The following is a 13,593-nucleotide window of genomic DNA, read 5'->3' as shown; positions in this document are numbered from 1 at the left end:
GGATCTGCTCACGAAAGTATTTAAGAGTTCGCTGAGGGCTGAAAAGTACTTTTGATTCCAGATAAAAATTTTAAACTGTATTTTTAGAAGAGTTAAAATGGCTAAAACGCATGTTTTCAGAGTAATTTTTAGGCGTGAAATAACCAGTACAGATTCTTGAAAGCACTTAAAGGTACTTGCATTACACCTTGATCTTCATTTCTTGGCCATATAATGTTACGGTCACCGCTCAAATTTCACAATTATCCTGTGACGACGAGAAGACTGCGCGCCAGTTCAGAGCCTTGCGCTTAGAGGCGATACCGCGCTAGAAATACCAGCGAGCGTCGCGCTTATCATCCCGCCTCACTAACACACACACACACACACATCTCTGACGAGGCGAGCCTCGTAACGCAGCCGGGGAACGACGTCCTCACCCCCCCCCCCCTTTTTTTCCCCCATCACCCGAGAGGACGTCCCATCGTCGCCGCCGAAGACGTCGTCAGCTCGGCCGCTGTACCTCCGAGAGGGCGTGGAGTTCGGCAGCATCTCGTTATCCGTCCTCGTGGCGAGCGGCCGGACCCGGGGTTCCCGAGGTGGGAGCTGGATCACCACTCCCACCCCCTCCATCTCCCAGTCGCGTACCGCTAACACTCCTCCTCGCATACGCATTCGTGTTCGAGGGCGTGTGTCCCGTCCGCGGTCGTTATTACGGGGGAGCTGAATTGTTGCCCCTTGGAAGGGCAGCCCTTCAGGATTTTTCTGACAGTGGTTAGTTTAGGTTAGGTTAGGTTAGGTTAGGTTAGGTTAGGTCAGGTCAGGTCAGGTCACTTTACAAACTAACCACTGTCAGAAAAATCCTGAAGGGCTGCCCATCCAAGGGGCAACAATTCAGACAACCTTTAAAAAACACTACTGTCAGAAAAATCCTGAAGGGCTGCCTTTCCAAGGGGCAGCATTTCAGTCGCCCCGTTATTCCACACGTACCTTCCACGCGGACCTTCTCCGCGGCTTGACTTTCACAAAACGACATGTGTACATCGCATACTTCTTGCATGAATAGCTGGTCAAGTTGCATTTTTTTTTTACTTTTCTCTGTGTGCTGAATGAAACGGAACATAAAAATAAACTGCAGCTTATTTAAGGTATTAATGAAATGTTACTGGATGTCGTGTGATACGCTTTAATTTCTTTCAGAGAAAAAAAAAGTTAATTTTAGGTTTTAATTCATCTTTACTGGATGTCATGTGATATGTTTTAATTTCTTTCAGAGGAAAAAAATAGTTAATTTTAGCTGGCCTTTTAAAATCAACATCATTAATTTTGTTTTGTGATTTTCAAAAGGCTAAACATAATTAAATGCATTCTTCTGAAAGAATTTTAAACCATACCACGCAGTTGCCACCAGCATTGTCTTAAAACCCAAAACATTTCAGTTATTTATTCCATTTGGCTTTCCTTATCCATATTGCACAAACATGTTGAAAATTCAACTTTGTCAACTGTGCATTATATATATTTTTCATTTTGTAGAAAATTGGCCACTCAAAAAGTCTACAAGTTTAGCCGTGTTAAACGTAAAAATTAAATATTGACCTCGAACGGGACATTACACCCTTAAGCGTCAGTATCCTACAATTTTTATTTTTGCTTTTAATATTTCGTGATTTTTCCATGTGAGTTTATGTAAACTAATAGCATAAGCTACCATATTTAAATGCTTGAAAAATGTTTTCTTTTTCCTGCCAAACATGTTCTTATATGAACATAATGCCAAATTTTCATGTCAATCGTTGCATGTTCTGAATGCATGAAATCGTATGGTATACAATTTCGGATTAACCATTTTTATGTAGATTTCGTCTTGAAGCTATTTAAATTTTAGAACATTATTAATTAAATCTATTGAAATGAGTATTAAAAAAACCATAATAATCAGGGTTTCGGGGAAAACCTAATTATTATTGATTTAATGATGATGAATCTTATGCAAACAATAAAGAGTTTTAAGTCGAAGGCTGCATATAAGTGGTTAATCCAAAACTGCCTACCATATGATTTCCTGCTTTCAGTACATGCTTCAATTGGCATAAATATTTGATTTTTAATTCGTAAAAATCCATGAAATAAGAATAAAAAAACAAAAAAAAACAATTAGTTACGATTATATCATGGATTTATTTAAATACAATGTGCAGAAACACTAAATATTAAAAGAAAAATATTTTACCCCTCTAAGGTCTGAACGGAAGTACAAACTTAACGATTAGGTCTACTGATTTGAGGATTTCAAGCCACGTCAGAATTGAATGTGTTCGCTAACGTTACCGTCCACATTGGGAAAATCGCAATCATCAAGGTAGCTCGAGACTGTATCGTGGTTCCAGTGACGGTTGTGTTTTAGCCCAGAATAAGAAAAAATTTTCTGAATATGTGGCAAAATTTAAAAGAGAGCGTTGCAAAAAAAAAAATTTCGCCTACTATCGGAAACATTGATGCGAGCCTAAAAGAAAATATTAAAACTTGTGTGTTGTTGATGTTGTCAATTCGTATTCCATCCCACACAAAAACTCCCTGAATAGACGGAAGAATTAAATAATGTCTAAAAAAAATTAAACATAAATTGAAAATTTTCATACAACACCAAATAAATTTTAATATATATTTAAACACATCATCGACTAGCAGTTGACTTATTGTCACAATATTAGTAAATACATATATTGTTGGTTTTTCATGTAATAAAGTTTGTGAGCGCCTATGATTAGTTAAAGCTCACACATTTTTGGTCACACTAAAGCAATATATATAGTCAAAACTTATCTTCATGAGCCTGCTTGAAACATATTTAACTTGATAAAACGTTTTGTTCAGTAATAACTTGCATTACATAATTTATGCTTTCTTACATATTGTGTTACAGTTTTTCTTAAGACACATAAGTCTTCTTTAACATTTTCCAAACTCTCTAACATATTTTATTTTTATCTTAACTATATTAGAGTAATAAATACCAAATTAACCCATCTACAATCATGTTTTATATTAAAATATCAATAATTATAGCATTATTCGCAAATAGTGGGGCCGAATGCGCCGTGCATTTAGTCCACCCGCCTCACAGCTGCGTCGCGAGGAAGAGGGAGATCCAGGCGTTTGCCCTGTATCTCTATTCACTGGCGGCTAACTTCTTCGAAGAAGGCATCGAGAAGCTTGTGTTACAATATGACAAACGCCTCGATTGTTTTGGCCATTATGTCGAAAAATAAGTAAGACCCTGCTAAACGTTTGGTGATAAAATTATTGTGTTACGTAAATTTGACTCTTTTTATATCCCGTCGTATGTTGAAAAAAAAAGGGCACTCGTATTTGAAAACATTAACTTTGATTTTTTTTTATTTGCGATAAGAACCGCATCCTTGCTGCTTTATGTCGCGTGCAATAAAAATACTAATAAAATATCTCCATCTATACCTAATAAGTAATAAGTTTCACGTCTTCGCGCGCGGAATCCGTGCACACACTTGTTTTATTTGTGTTGGGTGAAAAAAAAAATGAATTTAAGAAGGTTACATTTGTTTTGTGCCACTGGGTGATTCATTGCGCTGGTCCAGCAGATGTATGTTCTCTCTCTCTCTGTCCCAGGAGCGTTCATAACGGGCAAAGTGAATGCGTGCTCGTGGGGAAGGATAACGCGGATTCACCTCTGTCTGCGACGGAGAAATACTGCCGGCCCTCGCACGGGAGAGAGAGTCTGCGCCCCGGTTACAGAAGCCCCGTGAGGGACGCAGTGGTACAGCCACGTCCACAAGACGGCGACTGATGGCGCGGGCTAGGGGTGGGGGGTGGGAGGGGCCGTAGGTGAGCGATGGCGCCATTTATAAAGGTCCAGCCCCGTGGTCGCGGGGCCAGCTGCCCAAGAAAAGGACCCCTCCCCCCCCCCCCCGAGGTTCTTTTTTTTTCTCTCCCCCTTTTCTCTTCCTGTGAATCTTCCCCATGACTGTCACTCGTCCTTTTCCCCGCGGGTAAATCTCTCCGGGTCTTCCAGCGAGGAACGAAATGTTCCGTGTTCCGTTTCCACGCGCGTTCGTGCGCCGGGCCGTGTGTTCCGTAACGTCACCAGGGGCCACGTATGCCAGTACCGCGTCGTTCTACACTGTTAGAATTCGCAGTAAATCTAACAGACTCAACATCGATAAAATTCACCTCAAATAAACGAAGATTTCTTTGAAATTTCAGATAATTTAGTCTTCGTAAAAAGAAAACGCCGTATTTAAACTTCCTAGTTCTGTTTTTTCAGTGAGAACAGAAGGGAAAACAAACTTTTGCTTGTGTAATAATTTTATTCTTGTGGATTCATGTTCTAAGTTAGTGCCCGTAAACTTAAGAAGATCCCTGGATGATTTGTAACCAACGTTCTTTGTAAATTTGTGGTAAATATTTTTTTAACAAGTGTAATTCCAGCTTAAAGACGTGCATCGCCGCTTTCGCGCGCTGACGTCATACAGCGCGAACGTTAGGCGGGAGCAATAGATTTTTTTTTCTCAGGTTAGCAAGGCGGGAGCAATATTTTTTTTTCTCAGGTTATCAATTAGATACATTAATTGAATGTACCTACACTAAACGTGCAACTGTGTAACTACATAGGTGTAACGGAAGTGCAAGTGATTATTCCGGGCATGTAGTTAAGACGTTATGGACTTGAGTGCAAATATTTGCCATTCTAATAATTAAGTCAAAAATATAAAGACCCTCACCCCCGTTTTCCATATTTAAAGCAAATTGTTTTTTTATTAAAACAAAATTTTATACACATTTCATGCTGGTGTCTAATTAACATCTTCGTTCAACAATATTAATTTTATGAAATATTTTTTACGATTTTTCTTTGTGTGTTACTTTCAAACTACTAAAAAAACTACTAGCATTTATTTAGCCGCCATACAAATACGATTACTTCCAATTTCACAAGATATTCGGACACCAATATTCAAATTTATTCAAAATTAAAACAAATTTCGACAAATAATTTTACCCGTAAATTATCAATACACATCCGAGGGTAATATCTACACTGTTAATAATGTTCACCGTATAAAACTGAGTTCAGATATTACATCAATCTTCGTAAAGTCATGGATATATCCATAACCTTATGGGGACCAGAGTTACTCGAGAAAATCATTTTGGAATATTAACTTAAAACCCGCCAAAACTTTACTTGCTAAGTAGAGCAAAGATATATAATTCCGTCTAAGTGCGTATTTAAATTGTTTCAAGCTGAACGCGACACTCGGGAAATGTCATCGAGCGTAGATTCAACTGGAGATCCAATCATGTGGAACTACGAAGAACTCCCGTTCGTTTTGAAACGCATCCTTCGTTTCAAAGTCCCTGAATTCACTGTAAAGTCTGTCAGCGCACACTGTCTCGTGTGAACTTCATCGAGCTCGCTGGTGTTTGGAACTTTCCGTCGAGTGGTGCACATTTTAAGAACATTTTCCCGAGTGGTACGTTCCTCATAAAGTTCGACCCACAGTCTGGGTCAAAGTCATAGGTATGCTCGATCCATGTTTGCTTTCCCCTTTGGTTGATTTCTCAGCGAGAACATTTTCATCCTTGTTAGTTGGCACTACCTTATTCGTAGAGACCGGAAAAATTCGCGAATTCATTTCGCGATAGGCTAAAACACAAATCGTTATACCTCAGTGCTGCCTCTGCTATTGGCTCACAACTCACCTGGATGATGCTGGGCCAATGAGAAACACCCGACCAAAGCTTTATCGAATCACAGACTGCTACGCTGGAACGTCTCACAAGACCAGCAGCCAACGAGTGGGTGGCATTTCACTGAGAGTACGTAGAACTATGGAGTTCTACGTCCTACGTTCATCCTACAGGTCATTGAACGCGCGAATTTTTCCGGTCCCTACTTGTTCGCTAAACTTGTTTCCTATAGCCGGGCATCGTTGGCTCGCGGACGTAGATGGGCGTGTCCGAATAACTTCGGTCCAATCAGGAACGCAGTGCGAGAGTGAGAAGATTTGCATTCTAACTTGCGACTAAATGAATGCGCGAAATCCCCGCATCTCTAACAATGTATTTCTAACAACTCGTTAACATTACGTTTTGTTTGCGAAACGGAGACCAGAAAAAATGGTTCGTGCTGAAAGTAAAACGCTTTGACGCCATTCCCGGACATCGATAGGACCGAGACGGAGCAGCCCTTCCAAAAAAAAAAAACCTTCTAGAAATGCTTCCAAACGTGTCATCCACACTGGCATAAGTGCGCATCGCTAGCCATAGAGAGTATTTAAGAGGATAGCTCAAATTTTATGTACACTTATTACTTTGTTCCTAATAAAATTATACAGATGCAATTTTTGACCGAACCTGGTATACGTGCAGACTTGATTTATAAATAATCTATGTTTTTTTTTTTAGATAACGGTGAAAAATACCGTGGTTAATTTCTTTTTTCAAGCACATAAATAATTTCGTTGGTTTCTGAAAAAGGATTTTTTTTTTTTAATATTTAATTCATTTATCGCATGGCATATATTCACATTCACTCGTTGTGTTAATCTCAAGAAAGACCATCGTATTTATATCACATCCGTACGCACGTAAGTTTGTCGGGTGTTTATCCCCCCCCCCCCCCCCCCCACCAAAAAAAAATTATTTATTGATGCGCGTTCCCAAACAACATTGTTAGCTTAAGAAATTTTGAGTGTTGCATACTATAACGCTGTGATTAACTCATTCACTCTTATAGGTATATGAAATAACTACAAAGACTACTGCGACTCGACTTAAGACATGTTGAAACTTCTCCTCTATAATATACGTTAGGAGAATTTTTATCAGTTTTCAAGAAAAACTTTTCTGATCTGCAGTAGTTTCAACCGTACTAAATACAGATTTTTAAATACAGTGTGTAAGTAGTATTGTACTATGTACAATACCGTGATTGACGGATTAATGATAACTGCCACTGAAACGCTTATAATGAGTGTAATGATAAATTTATTGTTTTATCTTGATCCGTTTTCATTCTTGTAAGTAAATGCGTGTGATTCGTCTTTGAAGCAGAAATGTGACTTAGTTCGATCGAAGAGGAAATAGTTGACTATAATTTTAGGGAAAGGCATTTGCTGGAATTTGAGACCATCAAATCCACCACGAAGTATGGAATAAAACGGAAAGGCAAAACCGTTATCAAGATTTAAGATCACGAAAATTTATTTATTAATTACAATGACATGCTACCTGTTTTCCTCAGTATTTTGACAGCAAGGCAGAATAGAGCCCGTACAAAGCACAGTTCTTGAATATAAGTTTTTTTTAATGCTGCAGCACGCAGTAGGAAAAATTTGCTGTATATTTTTTTAAATTTCTTAGAGTGAACTAGTTGAAAAAAAGCAGAAGTGAAAAGAACACGGCGTTCGGATCATCGAAGATTACTCGACACAAAAAAAGTACTATTTACGAGTTGATACATCTAATTTCAAAGAAAAGCAACATGGGAATTACGAAAGTGAAAATGACATCAGTTACTGGCGCTCATTTTATTTCTTTTGATGTTTATTTGTCTCTAAGTTTATCATTATAGTAACACTTTTTCAATCAAGTTTATCCATCCAAATTAACACAACCAACGTCAATTTGCATGGTACGGAATGGTGTGGCAGGTGCCTGAAATCATAAGTTTTGCTCTATAATATGGATATTATTTTTCATTGATTTTTAAATATCTTATTATTATAGCAATTATATTTGCGAACTATCTTTCAAGCAGGTGTTGCCCACTAACATTCCGCCTCAGTAAACAGAACTTGTAAAGTAATTTTATTGTATTCCAATAGAAAAAAAATTGGGGAATTGAATATGTTAGCTTTATGCTTTTAAAAAATTCACAAATAAATTGAAATTAAAAATATTTTTGTTGTCATTCTTTGGATTAAACTCCAAAGGTTGAAATGCTCAATTTTTTTCAACGCGTTTACATAAACTGACGTCAAAAATCTTCAGTGATAGGCAATTAACGCACAATATTATTGGATTCCTTAAATAATATATGCCAAGAAAAAAATTATATTTTCAATAACTTTTTAATAAGGGTGCCACAGTAATAAAAGTTAAGATTATTGCGTGCGTTAGACAACATATTTTTAATGAAGCTAGCTTTTTTTTGCACTAGAAAAATTAAACTTATAATTGTGTAAAAAAATCATTAACACACTATAAACAAATTTCTGCAAACTCGTTCCTTTAAATTCTTATAAAAAAATAAGCGCTTGAGTTTCCTTAACTGTGAAGGTTATACTTTTATTTAGTTAGCTGTTTCAAAAATTCACAAGTTTTAGGCCGTAAAATGCAATAGGCTGTATAAAAGTCAGATTTTTGTAAAAGTCTCATATTTTTTATATAATAACATTGCATGGTTTCAGCTGTAAATTATTATGATATTTTGTTTAAAAAGTAACACTCTTAATTGTGTTATTTCTTATAGAAATTTGAAGTAACCCAGAACTATTGGGTTTCAAGCCATAATATCTAACATTGTTTTACGATTAATTTAATATTTTTGAATAAGTATGAATGTAAGTTTTGTTCGGGAGCTCGGTAAAGCAATTTTAAACTTAACCACATTTATTAATTCATTTAATACAACCCAGAATTTCCAGACTTATTAATTTTGAAACTTTGCAAGAAACGTTAACTGATTCAATTAAAATCAGAATAATATCTCCTATATTCCGTACATATTCCGTAACAGTAAACACTTCTATAAAATAAATATAGTAGGTTAGATATAACAAAAAAATTCTTTGTGACTATTTACGACGAAAATCATTTTCTAAAACCTGCATGTTTTCTAAAATGCTTTGAAAATAACTATATTGAATAATAACTTAAGTTGTATGTCCAACATATGAGTTTTTTTTGTTACTAAAATTCTATGTATGTGCATAGCAGATAAATATAAATTGCATTACGTTTATGCTTCAAATTCATCAATAGTTTTACTATATTAATTGAATTTATTTGAAATTAAATATTGATAACATAGAGGTTTGGGAAAACATATTCGATTAATAAAATAGAAATTATACTGGAACATAGTAGCTTTTACAACATATTTTTATATTTTAAAACGATTTAATACTCACATATGCTTAGTTTTTTTAGACGCGTCAGTTAATAATAAATATGAATTAAAATATTTTCTTTAACGCCCACACACCAGTAAGAAAATTCTTGAAAGAACAGCTACAGAGGAATCAAATATGTTATTTATAGGAAACTAATTAGGGTTCGTATCTGTGCCTGTGGCCAAAATGAGCGCTATCTACCCGTGTGAGATAACGCCGTGAACAAGAGAGCTGGTTTAATGGCGGACTGTAATATCTATCCCAGACTGACGCCGCGCCGTCCACGAAATGGGCTGATTTCTTAAGCGTCCTGTCGCGTGAGATTAGTATCGCGAAACCACTGCCCCATCTGACTGTAATAAGGCACCTGGCACTCCGCATGCGATGGAAATATTTCACGCGAAGGTTATCAAACAAGGTGGCGTGTGTTAGCGTGCTATTACATTTCAATCTCTTGGCACGTATCTGCCTTAAGTATAGTGTTCTTGGGACCTCGGTGATTATCAGCGGATGAAAATAACATGTTAAAAGTCTAAGGCGAATGTATTTTAAATATTCATTAACATTGTAATTTTATTTTACTTATTATTATTGTAATATTTTATGTGTTATTTTTTAATAGTTTATAATTACTACATCAAAATAAGTTTGGAACCTGATTTTTTATACAGTATTTTAATTACTTTCAATTATTTGTTATTTTGTTTATATGGTAATATTTTTGATTTGTACTAGCTTATTCGTGTATATTATGTTCTACTGTCCTATTGTTGTTTGTATACTTGGTCGCATATTTTTTGCCGAATTTAGGACATAAATTATTTTTCAAGCCTCTAATTACCACTTAACATATTTTATGTTGATAATATATATGTTTTAAAATCAATTATATAGTTTACCGTATACGAAATTAGTGATAGAGTATAATACTTATGTTAATTTAAAAAAATATGTGCGTCGTGGCTTTATTAATCATTTGCGGAAATAAAATAAGTTACAATTTAAAAATTTTATTTTAAGGTTAAATTTGTAATTCATACTCTAAAAAAACTATGAGATTTAATTATTTTGATACAGATACTTATTTTTCACGAAAACACGACATTAGCTGTTATTTGCTGTATCACCATATTTTGTTTGTGTGGTTCCATTTCCACGGGTAATACGATTACTCACTCCGTGCTTAATTTATACACGCCAACAGCATGAGAACACGCGAGTCCATTAGGTTAATTATACAAAGCCAACGCAGTATTTAACCAGCTTAATACCGTGCGCCAGTCCTCACAAGCAACGTTTTACTTTGCTGGAGGCCAACCACGACTCACAGTAGACTCAGCATGACAGTTCGAAGCCAAACTATAGATTTCAGTGTATTAAATAAGCTAAGTTTTTTTAATACGCATGGCGCATTAAATATTTTACCTCTAAAATAATTTTAAAAAAATTTTATGGTCAGAAACTTACATTAACTCTGTTTCAGTAAAACATTACATGACAGAGATTATAGGTTGTCCAAACTGTTTAATGACTTCATGACATTTTAAAATTTCGATAGTGAAAATTTACTGGTGAAGGATACAAAAGAAACTTAATCATAATTGTTTTTAGTATAATTGTTGCAATATACGTATATTACAAAGTTATTATAACTATTAAAATATTTTATTTTTCTCTATACTATTTATAGGCCGCCTGTATGTACGTTTTTTTATGTTTGAGTCTTCTTAGTATAGTGTTTGTGTGTTTATCATTTGTTCTGTAATGTTACAGTAGTTTGTATTATAGTGTCAGCCAATAAAAGTACCTTAAATGTTTTGTTGTCTGGCACTCAAAATTCATAAATAAATAACAATGCCAGATCATTGATTTTCGGGGTAAACAAAGCAGTTGATTGTAAATATGCTTATCTCACTTATTCTTTGCAAAACATGCGAGTACTAACCGCAATGTGTTTTAATTTTTGTATTATTTGAATACAGGCCGATAATAATGAAAGTTTGATTAATGTTTTTTTTTAGTTTAACTTACATTGCCATTATTAAAAAAAAATCACCTGGGTAGGAAACATTTTTTTGCCATATAGTTTTTTTTTTAAATAATTTTGAACAACAGTTTCTTACAGCTTTAATTTCATTCATAAACAGGATATAACATGCAACCAATTTTTCTCTTATTTATGCAAAAATTAACTGATGTAGCACAGACGTACCAGGAAGAAAAAGTTAACATTTATTTATATTAATTTCTTATAGATAACTATAACCTCAATTTTGAAGAAATGTAATTATCGCATTGTGTCAGTTGCTGCTTAGTTTTGTGTGTTCCTTTGCTAAAGTGGTTATGGGTGGTTTGCATGTTTTCTTGTCTTCAGTACCTTTATATAAAACTTTTTATTTTTGAATTCGACTCCTGTGCAAGTTAACAAATGGTACATTTCACTGCTCTGTAGCTTCTTGATTATAGCCAGGTAACGGCCTTCGAAAATGGCTGCAAAAACGTATGCTGTAAAGTTGATTTTTTTTTCCCCCACTGCTGTGGCCCCAAATCCAGACTATAATAAATAGGAATGGACTCTGGCCACGAACACCTTCGGAGCTAGTTTTAAATGGAATATTGTTGGTTTTTTTTTCCCCACTGTAAGAGATTAGCGAGATTGTGGCTGTAGAGACTCACCGGAGATTGCGAGGAGCGCCACGAGAAGCAGAAACACGGCCATCGCCGGCGACAATACTTCAGGTCGTCGCTCAGGAGGCAAAACTAAAAAGTTAAAAAAATAAAAATTAAATTAAGTCCACCCCTCGGGCCACTAGGAGTCGGTCTGCGCCGCTGCCCTTCCGAGTAGTCGCGACGCGGCTGACGCCCGCATCTTTCCCAACTCCCCCCTCCCTCCCAGCTGTGCTCGTCGCAAGACCAGAGAAGACCTCTTACCCCCTCTCCGTCTCTCTCTCTCTCTCTCTCTCTCTCTCTCTCTCTCGACGCGAGACGACTGCGGCGGCTGGGTCGCCCCGCGAGGTTATGCAACCCGCCACTCGCCGGCGTGCGCGCGGGACGCGGACTGGCGCCTGCCAGAGTCCACGCGACCCATCCCCTCCCCTTTCTCCACACTACCACCCCTCCGCGGCGCGCATCTTCCCCTGCGCAGGCACTCCCACCCTCCCCTCTTCCTTCTTCGCCTTCGCCCCTCCCTTCGCGAGAGAAGACAGTGTGAGGAGGGGGGGGAGGAGTCTTCCCCTCCCCCGCTTTTTCGACAGACACGCTCCGCTTAATGTCACTCGACACCACATTACGTATTTCATCCCCTGCGGCGTCCCAAAAGTGCACGAGAGGGGTGGGGGAGGCGGGGAGAGAGGGGGTGTAAGTCGCCGGACCCGATTGCGTAGCACGCAGAATAAAAAAAAAAAGGTTTGTCTGAATCAAAAAAAAATATTTACTTGCTGTAACAAAATATTTTGTTAACCTAGCCGAATATGGTGAGTAAATAAATTAATGTATTTGTTACACCAAACAAAATACACAGCTGAGGTGACGAATTTTAACATACTAAATAATATATGTTTAAATCATATATATATTTATATCGCCACGTACATACCAAATTTTGTGGAAGAAAACAAACCTTTATCTTAGTGGAAGCCAATACTTTAATGTCATAATAATTCGTTAAATTATATGTTATAATTAAGATACGCAGACTAAAATATTTATTAGTCCTTAAACAAAGTTTAATATTTTCTAAAACCGTAATAAAGCCAAAATGAAGTATAATTTTACTAAATTTTCGAAAACACTTCTTACTTTGGGTCCCATTTCGTGCCTGCATAATGCAAAAGTAATTTTTACCCTTGCGTCTTTCCACCTCAGTTAATTTTCTATCTCGTGCCTTGAGTTTTTTTTTTCTCTCCTCGAATGCCTCGTCGCACGCCTATCATCCCTCACTTCGGCGCGTCGCGATGCTCCCGCGGCAATCCGCGCCTCCCATTGGCCGCCGCCGGAGGACAGGTTGAGGACGACGGGCCAATGGGAGTCGGGGCAGTTCTCACCACGTGGCTGAGAGTCGATTCCTCTCCCCCTTCCCCTATTTCCGGCGTGAAAGGGGAGGGGACACGAGGGGTGGGGTGCCGAAACATTTGGGGTGACTGGAGGGGGGAGGGGGGTAGTAGTTGAGATTGGGGAGGATGGGAGCTTCAAGACTCAACCCCTTGCCCGCTTCTTCAACCTACCCCGAGAAAGACCTTCCCCACACTTGGAATTGTTCTGTCGTTGTCGTCGCTAGAAGAGGAGACAAATAAAAGGAGGGGGGGGGGGATGTAGAAGACTAGACTACTGTTTTACAATCACAGACACGCCACCGACGAATTACGTCCGTCTTTTGTCGAACTCTACTCTATACCCAAAAATTATCCCCTTGTTTGAACTTCAATATCAGCAGTAAACTCATTCTTTTTAAAATAAA

At 37.3% G+C, this 13,593-nt stretch overlaps 1 protein-coding gene across 2 annotated transcripts in view; it reads right to left on the bottom strand.

Annotated features, from left to right (window-relative positions):
* The window catches only part of LOC134534113 (carbonic anhydrase-related protein 10), a 477,139-nt gene extending 464,942 nt beyond the window's left edge, over positions 1-12,197 (bottom strand). For both annotated transcript variants that reach the window (XM_063372174.1, XM_063372175.1), the window contains exon 1: positions 11,814-12,197. In XM_063372174.1, coding sequence (XP_063228244.1) covers positions 11,814-11,856 — 43 coding nt within the window. In that variant the 5' untranslated portion in view covers positions 11,857-12,197. The remainder of the gene's footprint in view (positions 1-11,813) is intronic.
* Positions 12,198-13,593: the final 1,396 nt, after the last annotated feature.

Source organism: Bacillus rossius, chromosome 7, assembly GCF_032445375.1.
Source record: "Bacillus rossius redtenbacheri isolate Brsri chromosome 7, Brsri_v3, whole genome shotgun sequence".
Lineage (NCBI taxonomy): Eukaryota > Metazoa > Arthropoda > Insecta > Phasmatodea > Bacillidae > Bacillus > Bacillus rossius.
This window is presented reverse-complemented; position numbering and strand designations above follow the sequence as displayed.